Source organism: Leptodactylus fuscus, chromosome 5 (assembly GCF_031893055.1).
Source record: "Leptodactylus fuscus isolate aLepFus1 chromosome 5, aLepFus1.hap2, whole genome shotgun sequence".
NCBI lineage: Eukaryota > Metazoa > Chordata > Amphibia > Anura > Leptodactylidae > Leptodactylus > Leptodactylus fuscus.
The window spans coordinates 17074763-17099040 of record NC_134269.1 but is presented as its reverse complement, the minus strand read 5'-3'; the positions used below and the strand labels follow the sequence as shown (position 1 = coordinate 17099040).

General features: G+C 43.8%; 1 protein-coding gene across 1 annotated transcript in view; it reads right to left on the bottom strand.

Annotated features, from left to right (window-relative positions):
• Window positions 1-24278, bottom strand: part of LOC142202394 (complement C3-like) — a 104342-nt gene that overhangs the window by 37152 nt on the left and 42912 nt on the right. Inside the window, exons 20-24 of the mRNA XM_075272488.1 lie at window positions 8825-8964; window positions 8178-8390; window positions 2811-2877; window positions 2141-2227; window positions 826-1026 (exon numbers count right to left, since the gene is read on the bottom strand). Of these exons, the coding sequence (XP_075128589.1) occupies window positions 826-1026; window positions 2141-2227; window positions 2811-2877; window positions 8178-8390; window positions 8825-8964 (708 nt within the window). The remainder of the gene's footprint in view (window positions 1-825; window positions 1027-2140; window positions 2228-2810; window positions 2878-8177; window positions 8391-8824; window positions 8965-24278) is intronic.

The window sequence follows — 24278 nt, the reverse complement described above, 5'->3', positions numbered from 1 at the left end:
GAAGAGGATTCACCTGAAGAAGATGGAGGCGGAGCTGGAGAGTTCTTTCACAGCATTGGGGACGCCCCCAGTGCTGTTTGAGCGCTGGGGACCGCCCCCAGTGCTGCAAGAGAACTCATTTGCATACCGGCGAAATCCGTTATTTCTATAGAATGGTGGCGCAGAGAAGACATCTAACCGTAGGAGAATAGCCATTCTTAAGACTATTCCGACATGATAGGGACAAAAAGTTAAGTTTAAATGATAGGATCCCTTTAATACATAAGGTCACGTCAGGTCATTTTATGACCAGACACATTTTTGAGTTGTTTTTTTTAACACAGTCTTTTTTTTTGTTTGTTTTGTTACAATTGGGTAAAAAAAAAAATTTTATCTTATTTTTTTTGTTGATACATAGGGCTTTATACTTATAAAAGTTTCATTCACACAACTTAGTTTTTTTTTTATAATATCCACATTTTTCCCATTTGTTTTTTTAATATCTGGATAAATGTAAAAAAAAAGCACCAGGAAATGTATCTGTTTACACTTTTTTTCAGCTTTCGGACCTGTGAGGTGGGCATAGTACTGGCATTCATTTCATTTCTGACTTAAGGTGCCCTTTGTGGGTCCTATTAGCAGTTGTTTTTTTTTTTTATTTCGGATTTCCCCTGTAAGTTGGGCTGATACATTAGTCCTAGTAATGAGATGTCAGCAAGTGGCTAATGGAAGTTTTTAGTGACACATTATGACTTTGGAAAGAGAAGATGAAATAAAAAAAACAAAAAACTTAAATAAATATCTAAATTTTTCCTACATTTCTGCAGCAGTTTTTCCTTGGCTTACCCTTCTTGATGTTCTTGAGGGCTTCATCTCTTTGGTTCCCACCAATTTTCTCCCACTGTTTGGTGGCATCGAGGTAAATGGTTGCAATTATAGTGGGGGTCAATCTCATCAGGTTTTCTTCTCCATTACCATATGGAACGACCATTAAAAGCCTGAGATTGGCAGCGTTCACTACGTCCTCCATCATGATGACTGGGTATCCTGTAGTGATTTATGAAATATCCTTTTATATATAATATATAGCAAGAAAATAATCTCATAATAATGATGTCTGTTATCAGAGGTGACATATAATGGCAGATACTGTATCGATGTAAGATGTCCCCTGAATATAGAACACTGGTATATGGGAGAAGTGACAATATGAGGAGTGTTGTTTCTTAACCTCATGTTTTATGTATGGTCCTATGACAGATTTTGCACTTGGTCCAAGATGCTTCACGTTGCATTTCTGAAGTCAGGGACACAATATTTAACTAGATTTCAAGGGCTGGCCACACAGTAAATGAGTAGACCAAAATGTAGAGACTTGAGATGAATGAACCAATTCATAACTGGCCAGGTTGATTATGAATTTCCCAAAAATTTCAGGTTGAACTAAACCAACAATTTTTGTGTCCGCCACCTATGAATCTTTACATTCTGGGGTATCTTCAGACCCCGGAGTATAATAATGTGAAGCACAGGGGAGGTGCAGAAAAATCAGATCACTCATACTCACCTTTCCTCACTTGTCCTGGGCTCCCTCATGGTATTCGGTGATCAATGAATGTCATGACACTTGTGTCAACGCTTCATAATGTAACTACATCCCATGTGACTGCTGAGGCCCAATCACAGACCTCAGCAGTACCCTGGGGCTCAGATGTCACCCAGGAGTCTGGAATAGAAAGGAAGATACCCAGGAAAGATCACCAGATACCAGGAGGGAGCCCAGGAGAGGCGAGTATGACAGTGAAGGTGAGTGTGAGTGTTTATTATTGGGCCTGTGATTATAGAACTTCAGGTTTGGATGGAAACAAAACTTGTAGCCGAATCTTGCAAATATCCACAAAACAATCCTCATGAAGTTCAGCTATCTGTAATGGAGAGCAGCAGATCTTGGCCTCCATGCTGTTCTCGTTAGTTTCTCAGAAGTTGAGATTTCTCTCTTTGTGTTTTAGGGTGTATTTCACTAAATCTTGTCTTTGTGGTCTTCACACACTTCCTTATGACTAATATACCCAATATTCCCTTTATCAGCAGGTCACAGGGGATTATACTATAGAGAAAGCATGGCGGCAGAACAAGGGCAAAAATAAGAGGCTTTTGTTACCTTGTATAGTGACAATTGTCTCAATATCTGCCCCGGGTACAATGCTTGTCTCATCCATTGGAAGGATGGTTTCTTCCTGAACTCCATCTATAGGACATAAAAACAGCAGATGAGGCTATAAACAGTAGTGTGCACAAGGCTGACAAATACATCACATACAGCGTCATATCCTGGAACTTTCTATGGTCCGCCACTTATCAGATTCTTTTCTTTATCCCTCACAGAGAAGCAGGGACAGGGCATGAGAATATAATCCAGTCACAAGAAGGAAATCATGGCTGCGTTTAATAACAACGCAATAACAAGATAGAAAAAAAATGGATTTTTCATATAAAATTGACCAATTTCATATGATTTGCCCCGCCCCATTGACAATAAGGGGGTCTGTCCAGTTTCCTTTATGGTGTCCTTAAATTTTATCAGTGATTTTTAATGAACTCTGTAATGGAGGCCAATAACAGAACCTCAACCACAGCCTTAATGGAGAACTTTCCTATCCTAGCCTATCTGTTAACAAATCTATGAATCTTCATGGTAACAGACAACAAATAAACCCTATGTGTAGTCTGAGCCTAGAGTCATGTGATATTCCCCTTCCTTTGCCTGCTCTTCTTGCAAACCTACAGACACTAGAAGGGAAATCATTCAGAACTGAAGAGAATGGGCTCACCTTGTCCTTTGACCTGTGGATCGAGTGTCACGGATTTGATCAGTTTTGTAACACGAACACCTTCTGGCTACAAGACAATAAAAGTATAGTAATAAATGGAGTCCTAGTGGGCAAGTGATGCAATGAAACATACAGTATGAGGGGGGACCCAAAAGTTTCCAGAATGAGGCTGCTGCGCGCAGTTTTCATAGTACGCGATTCTGCAGCTAGTTATGTGTTCAACTACGCCTTCTCAGTCAGTGTGCCAAGCGGCATTGATGCGCAAGGTTTCGTCTACCCGCAGTGAATTTTCTTGCAAGAGCTGTTTTGTCCAGCCGTCGCTCGTCAAGTGAAGCCCAATGTGAAGACAATGGTCATTTGTTTTTTCGATGCAAAAGGGATTGTGCACTCGGAATTCGTTCCAACAGGTCAGTCCGTCAACCAGGTTTTCTACTTGGAGGTTCTCAAGAGGTTGCGCAACAGTGTGCGGCAAAAAAGGCCCGAAATGTGTCAGTCTGGTGATTGGTTTCTCCACCATGACACTGCCCCAGCCCACACCGCCATCTCGTTGACCACTTTCATGGTAAGATACGGCATGGCTGTCTGGCCCCACCCACCCTATTCACCTGATATGGCTCCCAGTGACTTTTTTTTATTCCCACAAATGAAGAGGAACCTCAAGGGGAAGCGTTTTGTCGACGTGGAGAAGGTGAAGAGGAAAACGACGGAGGCGCTTACACACATCAAAGTAGATGAGTTTAAAAAAATATTTCGAACAATGGCAGACGAGATTTGACAAGTGTATTGCCGCTAAAGGAGAGGACTTGGAAGGAGATTGACGGAATTTTGTACAAAAAAATAAATACACACTTCAAAAACAACTTTTCTGGAAACTTTTGGGTCCCCCCTCGTATGTGAGGGATGGACAACTAGATATAAAGAATGACCATTAGAGTTTGATAGAAGTCTTCAATAATGCAGAGACTATCGACTATAAGGAAGAAATGTATCTGTCCCGTATTCGCCATCAGATACAACAGATAATAATTGAGAGTCTTCAGTAGTTGATGATCTTTAATAGCAAACTGAGAAGATGATAACTAATATCAGAGACCACTTACCATGGTACCATGCCTGATGCGGAGACCGGAGTAGTCTCCAAAGCTCTGATCTTTGTCATTAGATTTTCACATGGCCAGTAAAAGCAACCAATGGCTGAAGACTCAGTTCTTATCTTCTATTCATTTCTAATGCTTCTCAAATGAGTTTTCCTCCTTAGGTTAATTCTTACAGGAGACTAAGTGACCCCATAATATAATAGCAATTCATTCTTGCTAAATCGCAAAAAGTATTGGGTTCAGCCAAACATGAAAATTGTGAGCTGGTTTGCTCATCCATCATTGTCCAGTAAAAGAATGGAAAAACTTACACGTGTAGAAAATGAATCGGGGATTGATCCAGGAGGATTTCCACATATCTTCAGGTCAGTGGCGTAACTAGGAATGGCGGGGCTCCGTGGCGAACTTTTGACATGGGGCCCCCCCCGACCGACACCAACGCCGATGACCTCGAACGACCCCCTCCTATGCATTCCTGCGCGTTCTATTATGCCCCATAGTGGCCCCTGTACACAGTATTATACCCCATAGTGGCCCCTGCACACAGTATTATACCCCATAGTGGCCCCTGCACACAGTATTATACCCCATAGTGGCCCCTGCACACAGTATTATGCCCCATAGAGGCCCCTGCAAACAGTATTATCCCCAACAGTGGCCCCTGCACACAGTATTATCCCCCATAGTGGCCCCTGCACACAGTATTATGCCCCATAGTGGCCCCTGCACACAGTATTATCCCCCATAGTGGCCCCTGCACACAGTATTATCCCCCATAGTGGCCCCTGCACACAGTATTATCCCCCATAGTGGCCCCTGCACACAGTATTATGCCCCATAGTGGCCCCTGCACACAGTATTATGTCTCATAGTAGCCCCTGCACACAGTATTATACCCCATAGTGGCCCCTGTACACAGTATGTCCCATAGTGGCCCCTGCACACAGTATTATGTCCCATAGTGGCCCCTGCACACAGTATTATGCCCCATAGTGGCCCCTGCACACAGTATTATGTCCCATAGTGGCCCCTGCACACAGTATTATGTCCCATAGTGGCCCCTGCACACAGTATTATGTCCCATAGCGGCCCCTGCACACAGTATTATCCCCCATAGTGGCCCCTGCACACAGTATTATGTCCCATAGCGGCCCCTGCACACAGTATTATCCCCCATAGTGGCCCCTGCACACAGTATTATGCCCCTTAGTGGCCCCTGCACACAGTATTATGCCCCATAGTGGCCCCTGCACACAGTATTATGTCCCATAGTGGCCCCTGCACACAGTATTATGTCCCATAGTGGCCCCTGCACACAGTATTATGTCCCATAGCGGCCCCTGCACACAGTATTATACCCCATAGTGGCCCCTGCACACAGTATTATGTCCCACTGTGGACACCCATAAACAATTATTATACTCTGGGGTCTTTTCAGATAATAATCGGAGACCCGGGGGAATAAAAACATGAAAAAACTACTGTTTTTTACCTGTCCCCTGGCTCCTACACTGTCTTCTCCGCTGCCGTCCCTCATCAATGACGTCGGACGTCACATGACCCGGGACGCAGGCCGGGTTCATGTGACGTCAGAGATGTCAGAAAGGACGTCAGGAAGGAGGCCTGGTAGGATTGTGGAGAGGTAAGTAACAGTGTTTTTTATGTTTCTTACCTCTCCCGGTCCGCCAATCATTATACTCGGGGGTCCGAAAAGACCCCAGAGTATAATGATAGCAGTGGTAGCGGCTGTCACTGGGCCCCTAATGTCCCGGGCCCTGTGGCAGCTGCCTCTGCTGCTATGGCGGTAGCTACACCACTGCTGCAGGTGAAGTCACCAATTACATCAGACCGGTGGATTCTCTGCCTATTTACCACTGACCCAATGATACGACCTCTGCTATCTGCCTGTCCATTATGATGCATGCTGCACTGCTCCCCCTGCCCAGCTGGACACCATCTTCTGCCTTTATGGCCTTGCTCCGTACAGTCCAGCTACTGTTGGCACCACCGTTACCACCACACACTAGGACACCATTTCCCCTCTTGCCTATCTTGTTCCATACAGTTTTGCCACTCCTGCCTCTACCTACCACCACACACCCAGACATCAAACTTGCTTGCTAAATTGATAGTTTACTTTTTTTTTTTTTGCAAAAACTCCCCAGAAAGGGATAATTTTTAGAGTAATTCTAAAAGTCTTTGCTTCTTCCAATAGCATTGTATGTTTCTAACCACATCCACAGGCATCTGCCCCAAAAAAGGTTAATATTTGTTCCATTTTTTTTTTAAATTGGGCTGTTCAGTACTACCAGGGGCGAATCTTCCATAAAGGTGACCAGAGAATGGCCTCAGACAGTGCCTCGAAGGAATAAACTGGGGGCCAGAATTTTTTTTAATGGGCTTCTAGTTCGCAAAGTCTGGATAATGGATTGGAACAGACAAGGATATATTGTTACAGTGGATTTTATTGCCAATGGAAGCCCCCACCCCAATAATAAAGGGGGATGTTTTGTGGGGATGTTGGATTAATAGAAATATATAAGACTGCATACGTACAGTATACAGTCCTATGAAAAAGTTTGGGCACCCCTATTAATCTTAATCATTTTTTATTCTAAATATTTTGGTGTTTGCAACAGCCATTTCAGTGTGATATATCTAATAACTGATGGACACAGTAATATTTCAGGATTGAAATGAGGTTTATTGTACTAACAGAAAATGTGCAATATGCATTAAACCAAAATTTGACCGGTGCAAAAGTATGGGCACCCTTATCATTTTATTGATTTGAATTCCCCTAACTACTTTTTACTGACTTACTGAAGCACAAAATTGGTTTTGTAACCTCAGTGAGCTTTGAACTTCATAGCCAGATGTATCCAATCATAAGAAAAGGTATTTAAGGTGGCCAATTGCTAGTTGATCTCCTATTTGAAACTCCTCTGAAGAGTGGCATCATGGGCTACTCAAAACAACTCTCAAATGATCTGAAAACAAAGATTGTTCAACATAGTTGTTCAGGGGAAGGATACAAAAAGTTGTCTCAGAGATTTAACCTGTCAGTTTCCACTGTGAGGAACATAGTAAGGAAATGGAAGACCACAGGGACAGTTCTTGTTAAGCCCAGAAGTGGCAGGCCAAGAAAAATATCAGAAAGGCAGAGAAGAAGAATGGTGAGAACAGTCAAGGACAATCCACAGACCACCTCCAAAGAGCTGCAGCATCATCTTGCTGCAGATGGTGTCACTGTGCATCGGTCAACTATACAGCGCACTTTGCACAAATAGAAGCTGTATGGGAGAGTGATGAGAAAGAAGCCGTTTCTGCACGTACGCCACAAATAGAGTTGCCTGAGGTATGAAAAAGCACATTTGGACAAGGCAGCTTCATTTTGGAAACAAAAATTGAGTTGTTTGGTTATAAAAAAAGGCGTTATGCATGGCGTCCAAAAAGAAACAGCATTCCAAGAAAAACACATGCTACCCACTGTAAAATTTGGTGGAGGTTCCATCATGCTTTGGGGCTGTGTGGCCAATGCCGGCATCGGGAATCTTGTTAAAGTTGAGAGTCGCATGGATTCCACTCAGTATCAGCAGATTCTTGAGAATAATGTTCAAGAATCAGTGACGAAGTTGAAGTTACGCCGGGGATGGATATTTCAGCAAGACAATGATCCAAAACACTGCTCCAAATCCTCAGGCATTCATGCAGAGGAACAATTACAATGTTCTGGAATGGCCATCCCAGTCCCCAGACCTGAATATCATTGAACATCTGTGGGATGATTTGAAGCGGGCTGTCCATGCTCGGCGACCATCTAACTTAACTCAACTTGAATTGTTTGTCCAAAATACCTTCATCCAGGATCCAGGAACTGATTAAAAGCTACAGGAAGCGACTAGAGGCTGTTATCTTTGCAAAAGGAGGATCTACTAAATATTAATGTCACTTTTCTGTTGAGGTGCCCATACTTTTGCACCGGTCAAATTTTGGTTTAATGCATATTGCACATTTTCTGTTAGTACAATAAACCTCATTTCAATCCTGAAATATTACTGTGTCCATCAGTTATTAGATATATCAAACTGAAATGGCTGTTATAAACACCAAAATATTTAGAACTAAAAATGATTAAGATTAATAGGGGTGCCCAAACTTTTTCATAGGACTGTATTACTACAAACGGATAAGAACCAGTAGCCAAACTGCATTATATAACCACAATCTCCGAGATGTAGATTTCATAGACATGGCCGGAGTTACTTACCACGACCTTCAGTTTCTTCACGACACCATCTGACAAAAAATGTTCAAAAACCGCGGCCTTCACCTCCACAGTGAGATCTCCCAGAATCAATGGGACAAGAGTAAAAGGGACGGCCACAGAAGACTGAGGCTCAATGTCTACAATCTGGCGGAATTTATTCTTGGCTGTAGAATGGCCACAAAAATGTGGATTGTAAGTCAGTTCCACTCGCACCTAAGATATTAAAGATTAAGAGAATATGGGAAAGAATTTAGAATGTTAATACTGTACAGATAAGTTTTAGAATAGACTTAGCAATGTTTATTCTATCTCTGGCCATACACATTAGGATTTAGACGGCTATGGTTTTTCTGTTGATCGTCCGTACAGATGACTGTTCCAAATACACAAAGAATGTACCAATGAACATCCATTATTCGAAGCAGACATTTGTTATAGGAGTGTTCACCCCAAACCCAGCACATAAAAAAACACACACTACACAAATCTTCCAAAGACTTAATGGGACGTACAGTACATACGTTTATGTATGAAGACGTTCATAATCTGCCACTTTCGCAGTCTAAAGTCTGATGTGTGTGGGCAGCTTTAGATCTGGGGATGCTGATTTAGTAATAGTTGTAGAACCCCCAGATCTCCTTCCTTACCTTGATATTGACAAACCCATAATTGTAAAGTAAAGCGCGTATTTCCACCTGCTCCTGTCTCATCGCAGAATTTGGGAGCTCCAGGTCAAGAAAGACGTCCTTCATTACCTGGATATCTAAAGGCTTGGCTATACAAAGACCTAGTACAAGACAGAAAGCCTGCTGATATATGACTGTATACATTACACTATAATGACTCTTAACCTCACATATTCTATACTATGTTTTATAATCACAAACTTTAACCCCTTAAGGACAGAGCCCAAAAGTACGTTAAGGACCGGGCCTCGTTTTTCAAAACAGACATATGCCACTTTAAATGGCAAGAACTTCCAGACATTGTAACTTACACAAGTGATTCTGAGAATGTTATTTCATAGCACATTATACATCATGTTAGTGGTAAACATTAATCAATATTTATGTATGTTTTTATATACAATAGAAAATCTGATGGAAATTTGGAAAAAAAAGTCACAATTTTCCAAATGTGAAATTCTCTGTTTTTCAGGCAGATAGTCATACCACCCCAATACATGAATACATATTATCTCCCATATCTCTGCTTTATATCGGCATCATCTTTAAATTTATTTTGGACGTTACAAGGCTTACAAGTGTAACAGAAGTTTTCCAGATTCACAAGAAAATTCCCCAAAGTAATTTTTTAGGGACCACTTCAGTTCTGAATGGGATTATAAAGTTTATCTATAAGAAAGCCCCATAAATCACCCCATTTTCAAAACTGCATCCCTCAAATAATTCAAAACAACATTTGGGATGTTTGTTAACCCTTTAAGCATTTCATAAGAATAAAAACAATATGGAGGTGAAATTTAGACATTTCATATATTTTCACTAATACAGTGGGGCAAAAAAGTATTTAGTCAGTCACCAATAGTGCAAGTTCCACCACTTAAAAAGATGAGAGGCGTCTGTAATTGACCTCATAGGTAGACCTCAACTATGAGAGACAAAATGAGAAAACAAATTCAGAAAATCACATTGTCTGATTTTGTAAGAATTTATTTGCAAATTATGGTGGAAAATAAGTATTTGGTCAGTAACAAAATTTCATCTCAATACTTTGTTCTATCTCCTTTGTTGGCAATGACAGAAGTCAAACGTTTTCTGTAAGTCTTCACAAGGTTGGCACACACTGTTGTTGGTATGTCGGCCCATTCCTCCATGCAGATCTCCTCTAGAGCAGTGATGTTTTGGGGCTATCGCTTGGCAACACGGACTTTCAACTCCCTCCAAAGGTTTTCTATAGGGTTGAGATCTGGAGACTGGCTAGGCCACTCCAGGACCTTGAAATGCTTCTTACAAAGCCACTCCTTCGTTTCCCTGGCGGTGTGCTTTGGATCATTGTCATGTTGAAAGACCCAGCCATGTTTCATCTTCAATGCCCTTGCTGATGGAAGGAGGTTTGCACTCAAAATCTCACGATACATGGCCCCATTCATTATTTCATGTAACCGGATCAGTCATCCTGACCCCTTTGCAGAGAAACAGCCCCAAAGCATGATGTTTCCACCCCCATGCTTTATAGTACGTATGGTGTTTGATGGATGCAACTCAGTATTCTTTTTCCTCCAAACATGTAAAGTGGTGTTTCTACCAAACAGTTCCAGTTTGGTTTCATCAGACCATAGGACATTCTCCCAATACTCTTCTGGATCATCCAAATGCTCTCTAGCAAACTTCAGACGGGCCCGGACATGTACTGGCTTATCACACGTTCAGAAGTAAAATTCCAGCAAAGACAAAGCTCCTTAGTTAAAACTTAGCGTTTATTGATTGTAGACGAAATTCATAAAATCATATTCATTTGTGTGATAAAACACACTAAATACATGCAATCGATGGACAGACAGCTGACGCGTTTCGAACACGAACAGTGTTCTTAGTCATAGCTAAATGCATGTTGCCACAGTGCTCAATATATATAGCCCAAAAATATGTAAAGTGATAACACCTGCGGCTCATGGTCAAAATGGATTGGACCCCTAGCACTGCCATGCTAGTAAACATTCACATGGAATAACACTGAAGAAATATAAAACAAACAAAAAATAAAAAATAAAATATAAACCAACGATTGTTGTAATAAATATAAATCACATTGAAACATTATGAAGTAATCCAGAAGGCACAGAGTAAAGTGATATATCAACAATTCAAAACATAGAAGAAAACAGACAAAGGGTTAAATAACCTATGATGGACCAAACCAGCTTGAAAGCCGCACTATGTGTTTGATGAGAATCGCCTTTAAAATGAGATCACCACATCCCCAGATAAGGTGAGTATATACGTGTTTGAAGTTAATCTTTTATATCAGCGGAGAAAGAATGGTGTACATACCGTCACCCAATTGCAAGGAATAACAACCAATCCGATCAAGGAGAGAATACTGGCAAATCTTGCCCATACTAAAGATGGCAATTGCGGACATCAAAATGATAATGCGCATGCTCCACTTTTGAATGTGTGAAACTTTAACCAATAAAGGCTACAACACATACCGCATAACCAAAGAGAGTACAGAAAGACCCATGCAACTCAAGGGACATATGAATCAAATGATAAGTATATAAAGTATTTGAAATCTATATAGAATATCAAAGAGAACAGATGATATTAAACACATATAGTGTGCACTGTATTAAAAAAGACACACTATAACCCGACTGCGGGAAAAGGCAACAATGTGGCTAAAGTGAACATTACTAGCAAATCTTTAGCCCATGATGAAAATAATATTGCGTATGCTCAAATTCTTTAATGTGTTTAACTTTGGTATGTGGTAAATGCATCAGAGGTCATATGACCAGAATAGACATTTTAAAGCCCACACAATTCAAAAAGGAGCACGAATATGCTTTCTAAAGGTAAGAAAGATGGCAACAGTTGATGAATCTCGAATGTGGTAAATTTGATAAATATATTACTAGATGGACATAACAACAAAGTTATTACTAATAAATGTATGCCAAATCGTTACGAAGGTTCATACCTTTAGGAGATCTTGTATCCAGCTTCATTATCCATGAAGCCTCTTTCAATCTTAATTTATGGGTTCTATCACCTCCTCTGATTGGTTTGGGAACCCTGTCAATAATTTTGAATGACAAAGATGATGTGTCACCTTGGTGTACTTGAAGAAAGTGTTTCGATACACCTGTGGTTTTAGTGATGTTGGTATTATTAATAGCCTGTAAGTGTTCCGATATTCTTTGTTTAGCAGTTCTGATCGTACTTCCTACATAATCCATGTTGCAAGAACTGCAGTTAACCACATAAACCACATGGTCCGACGTGCAGTTAAAAAAGTGTCTAATTTTATAAGTGCGATTCCGTAGTGAGTTTTGAAAAGTAGTACATTTATTGATGTATCTGCAGATCTTACATCTGGGCATGCCACATTTATAGCATCCCAGTAAATCTAACCAAGTAGATGAGATATTTTTTGTATCCACAAAGAGGCTCGGTGATAAGAAGTTACCGATAGTTTTACCTTTTTTGGACACAAATTTACAGCCTTCTGAAAGGATCTTGTAAAGAATGTCATCCTGTTTTAGAATTGAAAGATTTTGTTTGACTATGTTTATTATTTCATTGTAATTAACACTGAAATTGGTGAAAAAATAAACATTATTATTTTTATTATTTGTATTAGGTTTTGTTTCGTATAACAACGAATGTCTATCTTTCTGTGATACGATGTTCATCGCCCTATCTATGGTCCAGGAGGGATAACCCCTTTTCCTAAGTCTGGATTTGATCTCATTGGATTGTGTTGTAAATGTACTATTCAAAGAGCATGTTCTCTTGAAACGAGTAAATTCTCCAACTGGCAAGGCTTTTTTAGTGTGTTTGGGGTGGAGGCTTTTTGCATGCAGTAAACTATTGCCTGCTTGTTGCTTACGATATACACTGGTGTTTACTTGGCTGTTTATAACATCCCCCCACAACGTTACATCAAGAAAATTGATTTCATTTTTATCAAAATAGTGAGTGAATTTCAAATTCAAATCGTTATTGTTCAAATATTTAACAAAAGCTATGCCAGTTTCTTCTGTACCCATCCAAGCCATCAGAATGTCATCTATAAATCTGCCAAACCAGATAATATGTTCTTTGAATGGATTGCCAATGTTGTGGATAAAGTGACTCTCAAACCATGACATGACCAAATTGGCCAGAGATGGCGAGAATTTGGCCCCCATGGGCACGCCTCGGATTTGAATATAGAATTCCTGATTGAATATAAAATAATTGTGATTCAATAGATAATCTATAATTGAAATAATATATTCACAGGTACTGGATGGTAGTATAGAAAATTTGGCTAGGTGATCTGTAACTGCTAATAAAGCAATATGATGTGGGATGGATGAGTACAACTGAATAACATCACAAGAGAGCCAATTAAAGTCCCCCCTCCACTGAAACCCATCGAACACTTTCAAAAGTTCCTTGGTGTCTTTAATATAGCCTGGAACGCGAACTACCAATGGCTGCAAAATCTTGTCAATCCACTGGCAGATGCGCTCATTGAGTGAATCAATGCCTGATACGATGGGTCTCAGTGGAGGGGGAACAAGCCCCTTGTGGACTTTCGGAAGTCCATGAAACAGTGGAGTAACAGGATTAGCCGGTATTAAAAACCTGGCTTCTTTTTCCGTGAAAACACCCAAACTAACTCCCTCCATTACAAGTTTATTCAATGTTTTACAAAAAGTATTGGTAGGATCAGAATTAAGTTTTTTGTATGTGTCCTTATCATTTAGAATCTTATATGCTTCATTTAAATAATCCTGGGTGTCAAGAAGTACAATTTTGCCCCCCTTGTCAGCTGCCCTGACGATGATATTTTTATTTTTTTGCAGATCAAACAAACTTTGTCTTTCTGCATTGGATAGGTTATCCGACAAGGGAAGCAAAGACACTCTCTCATGTAAACTAACCAGATCTTTCTCCATGGCTGTTTGGAACTGATCCAAAACCAAGGTTCTAGAGGAAAGGGGATAAAAAAGTGGATTACTAATATCCACGGATGTATCTAAGTTTAATGCATCAACTCTATCACATTTTAAAGGCGATTCTCATCAAACACGTAGTGCGGCTTTCAAGCTGGTTTGGTCCATCATAGGTTATTTAACCCTTTGTCTGTTTTCTTCTATGTTTTGAATTGTTGATATATCACTTTACTCTGTGCCTTCTGGATTACTTCATAATGTTTCAATGTGATTTATATTTATTACAACAATCGTTGGTTTATATTTTATTTTTTATTTTTTGTTTGTTTTATATTTCTTCAGTGTTATTCCATGTGAATGTTTACTAGCATGGCAGTGCTAGGGGTCCAATCCATTTTGACCATGAGCCGCAGGTGTTATCACTTTACATATTTTTGGGCTATATATATTGAGCACTGTGGCAACATGCATTTAGCTATGACTAAGAACACTGTTCGTGTTCGAAACGCGTCAGCTGTCTGTCCATCGATTGCATGTATTTAGTGTGTTTTATCACACAAATGAATATGATTTTATGAATTTCGTCTACAATCAATAAACGCTAAGTTTTAACTAAGGAGCTTTGTCTTTGCTGGAATTTTACTTCTGAACGTGTGGATTGCAATTACCCTAGCCGAAAGGGAACTTTCCGGGCAAACTCAACCTCCTTCAGAATTCACGTGAGTGCGCTATTTCCATTGCTGTAGACATATATTTTTTTGCACGTAGAGCTGTGTCTTTTCCTCGTACCTTTCCCTATATCATGTTACAATGTACTGGCTTAAGCAGTGGGACACGTCTGGCACTGCAGGATCTGAGTCCCTGGCGGCGTAGTGTCTTACTGATGGTAGGCTTTGTTACATTGGTCCCAGCTCTCTGCAGTTCATTCACTAGGTCCCCCTGCGTTGTTCTGGGATTTTTGCTCACCGTTCTTATGATCATTTTGACCCCACGGGGTGAGATTTTGCATGGAGCCCCAGAGCGAGGGAGATTATCAGTGGTCTTGTATGTCTTCCATTTTCTAATTATTGCTCCCACAGTTGATTTCTTCAATCCAAGCTGGTTGCCTATTGCAGATTCAGTCTTCCCAGCCTGGTGCAGGGCTACAATTTTGTTTCTGGTGTCCTTTGACAGCTCTTTGGTCTTCACCATAGTGGAGTTTGGAGTCTGACTGTTTGAGGGTGTGCACAGGTGTCTTTTTATAGTGATAACAAGTTTAAACAGGTGCCATTACTACAGGTAATGAGTGGAGGAAAGAGGAGACTCTTAAAGAAGAAGTTACAGGTCTGTGAGAGCCAGAAATCTTGATTGCTTGTAGGTGACCAAATACTTATTTTCCACCATAATTTGCAAATAAATTCTTACAAAATCAGACAATGTGATTTTCTGGATTTGTTTTCTCATTTTGTCTCTCATAGTTGAGGTCTACCTATGATGTAAATTACAGACGCCTCTCATCTTTTTAAGTGGTGGAACTTGCACTATTGGTGACTAGAGATGAGCGAACAGTGTTCTATCGAACTCATGTTCGATCGGATATTAGGCTGTTCGGCATGTTCGAATCGAATCGAACACCGCGTGGTAAAGTGCGCCATTACTCGATTCCCCTCCCACCTTCCCTGGCGCCTTTTTTGCTCCAATAACAGCGCAGGGTAGGTGGGACAGGAACTACGACACCGGTGACGTTGAGAAAAGTAGGCAAAACCCATTGGCTGCCGAAAACATGTGACCTCTAATTTAAAAGAACAGCGCCGCCCAGGTTCGCGTCATTCTGAGCTTGCAATTCACCGGGGACGGAGGTTTCCGTCCAGTTAGCTAGGGCTTAGATTCTGGGTAGGCAGGGACAGGCTAGGATAGGAAGGAGAAGACAACCAACAGCTCTTATAAGAGCTAAATTCCAGGGAGAAGCTTGTCAGTGTAACGTGGCACTGACGGGCTCAATCGCCGCAACCCAGCTTTCCCAGGATCCTGAATGGAATACACTGTCAGTGTATTCCCGTATACCCGATATATACCCCGATACCCGTTCCAACGGTGTGCCCCCCCACCTTCACCCCAGAAATACCCTGCAAGTCCCCTAGCAATAGAATTGGGGCTATATACACCCACAATTTTTACTACTGCCATATAGTGCCATTGTCTGACTGGGAATTCAAAGAATATATTGGGGTTATAAATACCCTCATTTCTTGCTACTGCCATATAGTGCCAGTTTCTGACTGGTAATTCAAAGAATATATTGGGGTTACGTGCACCCACAATTTTTACTACTGGTATACAGTGCCATTGTCTGACTGGGAATTCAAAGAATATATTGGGAATACAAATACCCTCATTTCTTGCTACTGCCATATAGTGCCAGTGTCTGACTGGGAATTCAAAGAATATATTGGGGTTACGTGCACCCACAATTTTTACTACTGGTATACAGTGCCATTGTCTGACTGGGAATTCAAAGAATATATTGGGAATACAAATACCCTCATTTCTTGCTACTGCCATATAGTGCCAGTGTCTGACTGGGAATTCAAAGAATATATTGGGGTTACGTGCACCCACAATTTTTACTACTGGTATACAGTGCCATTGTCTGACTGGGAATTCAAAGAATATATTGGGAATACAAATACCCTCATTTCTTGCTACTGCCATATAGTGCCAGTTTCTGACTGGTAATTCAAAGAATATATTGGGGTTACGTGCACCCACAATTTTTACTACTGGTATACAGTGCCATTGTCTGACTGGGAATTCAAAGAATATATTGGGAATACAAATACCCTCATTTCTTGCTACTGCCATATAGTGCCAGTGTCTGACTGGGAATTCAAAGAATATATTGGGGTTACGTGCACCCACAATTTTTACTACTGGTATACAGTGCCATTGTCTGACTGGGAATTCAAAGAATATATTGGGAATACAAATACCCTCATTTCTTGCTACTGCCATATAGTGCCAGTTTCTGACTGGTAATTCAAAGAATATATTGGGGTTACGTGCACCCACAATTTTTACTACTGGTATACAGTGCCATTGTCTGACTGGGAATTCAAAGAATATATTGGGAATACAAATACCCTCATTTCTTGCTACTGCCATATAGTGCCAGTTTCTGACTGGTAATTCAAAGAATATATTGGGGTTATGTGCACCCACAATTTTTACTACTGGTATACAGTGCCAATTTCTAACTAGGAATTCAAAATGCGCAAGGCTCCCGGAAAGGGACGTGGACGAGGCCGTGGGCGAGGTCGGGGGAATGGTTCTGGGGAGCAAGGTAGCAGTGAAGCCACAGGGCGTCCCGTGCCTACTCCTGTGGGGCAGCAAGCATTGCGCCACTCCACAGTGCCAGGGTTGCTTGCCACATTAACTAAACTGCAGGGTACAAACCTTAGTAGGCCCGAGAACCAGGAACAGGTCTTGCAATGGCTGTCAGAGAACGCTTACAGCACATTGTCCAGCAGCCAGTCAGACTCTGCCTCCTCTCCTCCTATTACCCAACAGTCTTGTCTTCCTTCCTCCCAAAATTCCGAAGCTTTACAGAACAATAACCCAAACTGTCCCTGCTCCCCAGAGCTGTTCTCCGCTCCTTTCATTGTCCCTCAACCTGCCTCTCCACGTCACGATTCCACGAACCTAACAGAGGAGCATCTGTGTCCAGATGCTCAAACACTAGAGTCTCCTCCATCTCCGTTCGATTTGGTGGTGGATGACCAGCAACCCACCCTCATCGACGATGATGTGACGCAGTTGCCGTCAGGGCATCCAGTTGACCGGCGCATTGTGCGGGAGGAGGAGATGAGACAGGAGTTGGAAGAGGAAGTGGTGGATGATGAGGACACTGACCCGACCTGGACAGGGGGGATGTCAAGCGGGGAAAGTAGTGTGGATGTTGAGGCAGGTGCAGCACCAAAAAGGGTAGCTAGAGGCAGAGGCAGAGGTCAGCAGCTTAGGCGAAGCCAGGCCACACCCGGAATCTCCCAAGATGTTCCAGTTCGTACCCAGCCCCGAAAAACTCCCACCTCGAGGGCACGTTTCTCGAAGGTGTGGAGTTTTTTCAAGGAATGCGCCGAGGACAGATATAGTGTTGTCTGCACAATTTGCCTCTCGAAATTGATTAGGGGCTCTGAGAAGAGCAACCTGTCCACCACTTCAATGCGCCGTCATTTGGAATCCAAGCACTGGAATCAGTGGCAGGCAGCAACGGCAGGACAAAGGCCGCCTGCCGTTCACGCCACTGCCACTGCCTCTGCCACTGCCTCTGCCTCTGCCACTGCCACTGCTGACTGTGCTGGCGATGCACTCCAGAGGACGAGCCAGGACACCACTTCATCTGCCTCCGCCACTTTGTTGACTTCTACCTCATCCTCCCCTGGTCCTGTCTTATCTCCTTCTCCTGCACCATCAAAGGCACCATCAGGCGTTTCTTTACAACAACCCACCATCTCTCAGACATTGGAGCGGCGGCAGAAATACACTGCTAACCACCCACACGCGCAAGCCTTGAACGCCAACATCGCTAAACTGCTGGCCCAGGAGATGTTGGCGTTCCGGCTTGTTGAAACTCCCGCCTTCCTGGACCTGATGGCAACTGCGGCACCTCGCTATGCCGTCCCTAGCCGTCACTACTTCTCCCGGTGTGCCGTCCCCGCCTTGCACCAGCACGTGTCACTCAACATCAGGCGGGCCCTTAGTTCCGCGCTTTGCACAAAGGTCCACTTGACCACCGACGCGTGGACAAGTGCATGCGGACAGGGATGCTACATTTCACTGACGGCACACTGGGTGAATGTAGTTGAGGCTGGGACTGCTTCCCAAACTGGCCCGGTGTACCTCGTCTCCCCGCCTAACATTCCTGGCAGGGACACGAGAAGAACACCCCCCTCCTCCTCCTCCTCTACCGCCTCCTCCTCCGCCACCGCCTCCTCCTCCGCTGTTAGATTGACCCCAGCTACGAGTTGGAAACGTTGCAGCACTGGCGTTGGTAGACGTCAGCAGGCTGTGCTGAAGCTGATCAGCTTGGGGGACAGACAGCACACTGCCTCCGAGGTGAGGGATGCCCTCCTCGATGAGACGGCAATATGGTTTGAGCCGCTGCACCTGGGCCCAGGCATGATCGTTTGTGATAACGGCCGGAACCTGGTAGCAGCTCTGGAGCTTGCCGGACTCCAACATGTTCCATGCCTGGCCCACGTCTTCAACCTAGTGGTGCAACGTTTCCTAAAGAGCTACCCCAATGTTCCAGAGCTACTGGTGAAAGTGCGGCGCATGTGCGCCCACTTTCGCAAGTCGACAGTAGCCGCTGCTAGCTTAAAATCTCTCCAGCAACGCCTGCATGTGCCACAACACCGGCTTTTGTGCGACGTCCCCACACGCTGGAACTCAACGTTTCAGATGTTGAATAGAGTGGTTGAGCAGCAGAGACCTTTGATGGAATACCAGCTACAAAACCCTAGGGTGCCACAAAGTCAGCTGCCTCAGTTTCACATCCATGAGTGGCCATGGATGAGAGACCTTTGTGACATCCTACGGGTCTTTGAGGAGTCCACAAGGAGGGTGAGCTCTGAGGATGCGATGGTGAGCCTTACAATCCCGCTCTTGTGTGTTCTGAGAGAATCCCTGATTGACATCAGGGATAACTCAGATCACACAGAGGAGTTAGGGATAGCATCCGATCCGTCACAGCTGGAGAGTAGGTCCACACATCTGTCCGCTTCACTGCGTTTAATGGAGGAGGAGGAGGAGGAGGAAGAAGAGTTGTCCGATGATGTGATGGTGATACAGGAGGCTTCCGGGCAACTTCGAATCGTCCCATTGTTGCAGCGCGGATGGGTAGACATGGAGGATGAGGAGGAAATGGAGATTGAACGTTCCGGTGGGGCCAGAGGAGTCATGCCAACTAACACTGTGGCAGACATGGCTGAGTTCATGTTGGGGTGCTTTACAACCGACAAGCGTATTGTCAAAATCATGGAGGACAACCAGTACTGGATCTTTGCTATCCTTGACCCCCGGTATAAAAACAACATCTCGTCTTTTATTCCGGTAGAGGGGAGGGCCAATCGCATCAATGCTTGCCACAGGCAATTGGTGCAGAATATGATGGAGATGTTTCCAGCATGTGACGTTGGCGGCAGGGAGGGCAGTTCCTCCAGTAGGCAACCAAGTTCTCACCGGTCCACACAAACGAGGGGCACACTGTCTAAGGTCTGGGACACCTTGATGGCACCCCCTCGCCAAAGTGCCGCCACGGAGGGTCCTAGTGTCACCAGGCGTGAGAAGTATAGGCGCATGTTGCGGGAATACCTTTCCGACCACAGCCCTGTCCTCTCCGACCCCTCTGCGCCCTACACGTATTGGGTGTCGAAGTTGGACCTGTGGCTTGAACTTGCCCTATATGCCTTGGAGGTGCTGTCCTGTCCTGCCGCCAGCGTCCTATCTGAGAGGGTGTTCAGTGCAGCCGGTGGCATCATCACTGACAAGCGCACCCGTCTGTCAGCTGAGAGTGCTGACCGGCTCACTTTGATAAAAATGAACCACCACTGGGTAGAGCCGTCATTTTTGTGCCCACCTGTGTAAAGCACCCCAACATGAAACTCCATGTCTGTACTCAACCTCTCCAATTCCTCCGCATCCTCATACTCATCCACCATAAGCGTTGCACAATTCTGCTAATACTAGGCTCCCTCCACCCTGATTTCCCCCAACTCTGCTGGTTAGAGGCTCCCTCCACCCTGATTTCCACCAACTCTGCTGGTTAGAGGCTCCCTCCACCATGAATTTGCCCAAACTGGGCTGTTTAGAGGCTCCCTCCACCATGAATTGGTCCAAACTGGGGTTTTTAGAGGCTCCCTCCACCATGAATTGGTCCAAACTGGGCTGTTTAGCGGCTCCCTCCACCATTAATTGGTCCAAACTGGGCTGGTTAGAGGCTCCCTCCACCATGAATTTGCCCAAACTGGGCTGTTTAGAGGCTCCCTCCACCATGAATTTGCCCAAACTGGGCTGGTTAGAGGCTCCCTCCACCATGAATTGGTCCAAACTGGGCTGTTTAGCGGCTCCCTCCACCATTAATTGGTCCAAACTGGGCTGGTTAGAGGCTCCCTCCACCATGAATTTGCCCAAACTGGGCTGTTTAGAGGCTCCCTCCACCATGAATTTGCCCAAACTGGGCTGGTTAGAGGCTCCCTCCACCATGAATTGGTCCAAACTGGGGTTTTTAGAGGCTCCCTCCACCATGAATTGGTCCAAACTTGGCTGTTTAGAGGCTCCCTCCACCATTAATTGGTCCAAACTGGGCTGGTTAGAGGCTCCCTCCACCATGAATTGGTCCAAACTGGGTTTTTTAGAGGCTCCCTCCACCATGAATTTGCCCAAACTGGGCTGTTTAGAGGCTCCCTCCACCATGAATTGGTCCAAACTGGGCTGGTTAGAGGCTCCCTCCACCATGAATTTCCCAAAACTTGGCTGTTTAGAGGCTCCCTCCACCATTAATTGGTCCAAACTGGGCTGTTTAGAGGCTCCCTCCACCATTAATTGGTCCAAACTGGGCTGGTTAGAGGCTCCCTCCACCATGAATTGGTCCAAACTGGGTTTTTTAGAGGCTCCCTCCACCATGAATTTGCCCAAACTGGGCTGTTTAGAGGCTCCCTCCACCATGAATTTGCCCAAACTGGGCTGTTTAGAGGCTCCCTCCACCATGAATTTGCCCAAACTGGGCTGTTTAGAGGCTCCCTCCACCATGAATTTGCCCAAACTGGGCTGTTTAGAGGCTCCCCCCACCATGAATTTGCCCAAACTGGGCTGGTTAGAGGCTCCCTCCACCATGAATTGGTCCAAACTGGGTTTTTTAGAGGCTCCCTCCACCATGAATTTGCCCAAACTGGGCTGGTTAGAGGCTCCCTCCACCATGAATTGGTCCAAACTGGGTTTTTTAGAGGCTCCCTCCACCATGAATTTGCCCAAACTGGGCTGGTTAGAGGCTCCCTCCACCATGAATTGGTCCAAACTGGGTTTTTTAGAGGCTCCCTCCACCATGAATTTGCCCACACTGGGCTGGTTAGAGGCTCCCTCCACCATGAATTGGTCCAAACTGGGGTTTTTAGAGGCTCCCTCCACCATGAATTTGCCGAAACTGGGGTGTTTAGAGGCTCCCTCCACCATGAATTTGCCCAAACTCTGCTGGTTAGAGGCTCAATCCACCCTGATTTTCAAAACAAATGTTGGTGCCAACCTCAACTTACTACAAGGGCCAAATTCACTGCTAGTGACAAGCTCTCCTCACTGCAAGTGCCAAATACACATGTTTCAAGGTGTTTTCCTACTGTCAGAGAGGTGGTATTGAGTGTGTAAAGTGTGTAGTTGTTAGGCTGTGATGTTGGGGTAATAGAGGGTCTTTGGTGTGTTAGATGCCCCCAGACATGCTTCCCCTGCTGTCCCAGTGTCATTCCAGAGGTGTTGGCATCATTTCCTGGGGTGTCATAGTGGACTTGGTGACCCTCCAGACACAGATTTGGGTTTCCCCCTTAACGAGTATCTGTTCCCCATAGACTATAATGGGGTTCGAAACCCATTCGAACACACGAACATTGAGCGGCTGTTCGAATCGAATTTCGAACCTCGAACATTTTAGTGTTCGCTCATCTCTATTGGTGACTGACTAAATACTTTTTTGCCCCACTGTACATTCATTTAGACCTAAAATTAACACATTCACAAAGGGATAAAGGAGAAAATGCATCTGACAGTTTAAGTAATTTCTCCCGAGCACAGAGATACCCCACATGTGGGTGTAAACTGATATTTGGGCACAAGGCAGCGCATGGAAGGGAAGGAGCGACACTGGACGTTTGAACAGCAGATTTTGCTGGAATAGTTTTCAGGCACCATGTCTCATTTGCAGAGCCCAAAACAATGGAAACTCCTAAAAGTTTTTTTCAATAAACTGTCAAATTAGCCCCAAATTTTTCATTTTCTCAAGAGGATAAAGGAGAAAACGCTCCCTAAAGTTTGTTACACAATTTCTCCTGAACACAGGAATACCCCTTATGTGGTCATAATCTGCTGTATGGGTACATGGTGGGGCTCAGAATGGAAAGAGCGCTATTCAGCTTTTGGAGGGCAAATTTTGCTGGAATAGTGTCGCATTTTTAGATTACCTAAAGTACCAACACAATGGAAACCCCCCAAAAGTGACCCTATTTTGGAAACTACACCCCTCATAGAATTTATATAGAGGTATAGTGAACATTTGAGCCTCACAAGTGTTTCAGATATTTTATTAACATTGGGACGTAAAAATTACAAATTACTTTTTTCCCAATAAATTGTCTATTTAGCACCATATTTTTTAATTTTTGCAAGTGGTTATAGAAGAAAAATCACACCACAGTTTGTTCCACAATTGCTCATGAATACGGCAATACCCCATATGTGGCCACAATCTGCTGTATGGGTACATGGTGGGGCTCAGAATGGGAACAGTGCTATTTGACTTTTGAAGGGCAAATTTTGCTGGAATAGTTTTCAGGTGCCATGTCGCATTTGCAGAGCCCCTAAAGTATCAATACAATGGAAACCCCTCAAAAGTGACCTCATTTTAGCAACTACACCCATCAAGGAATGTATCAAGGGGTATTAAGATTTTGAGCCTAAAATGCTTCCCAAAAATAAATCTACAAATTCAAAATTGAACTTTTTAAAGAAATATGCCATTTCAGTGACTAATACATCGAGACAACTTTGTGTTGTCAGAGACCTGCACTCCTATAACTATTAAGTGGGCGATCCTGAAGGGCAAAAAATTATATATGTGGGTGTAAACTGATGCTTGGGCACACAGCAGGGCTCAGAAGGGAAGGAGCACTGCGCTTTTTAGCTATTGGGGTACAGATTTAGGGGGACTTTGTGGGCGCCATATTGTTTTTGCAGAGCCCTGGAGTTGACACTAAACTGGAATTTCCCAAGAAGTGACCCTATTTTGTAGGGGCATTTTAGGGTCTCTGCAAATGTGACATGGTGTTCAACAATCTAAATCTGCACTCCAAAAGCACATATCGCTCCTTCACATCTGCACCCTGCTGTGTACCCAAATGGCAGTGTATGCCCACATGTATGACACTGGTGTACCCCGGATAACACAGTTTGTTTTTTTGCAAAGCCCCTGTATTGCCAATAAAGTGGAATCACGCGCAAGTGAACTCATCCAGGCGTCGGAGGGCTGTACGGACCTTACTGAGCATGCGCAGTCGGCTCTAACAGGGTCTCTGCTGTCAGAGCCGACTGCGCAGGCGTCAGACATGACGAAGAAAGAAGACGACAGACAAGGGGAGGAGGCAGATGAAGAAGAAGGACGCCCCCCCATTGCTGCTGAGACCTCATTAGCATACCGGTAAGTAAGGAACGGCGCGACGGAGACCACATCTAAA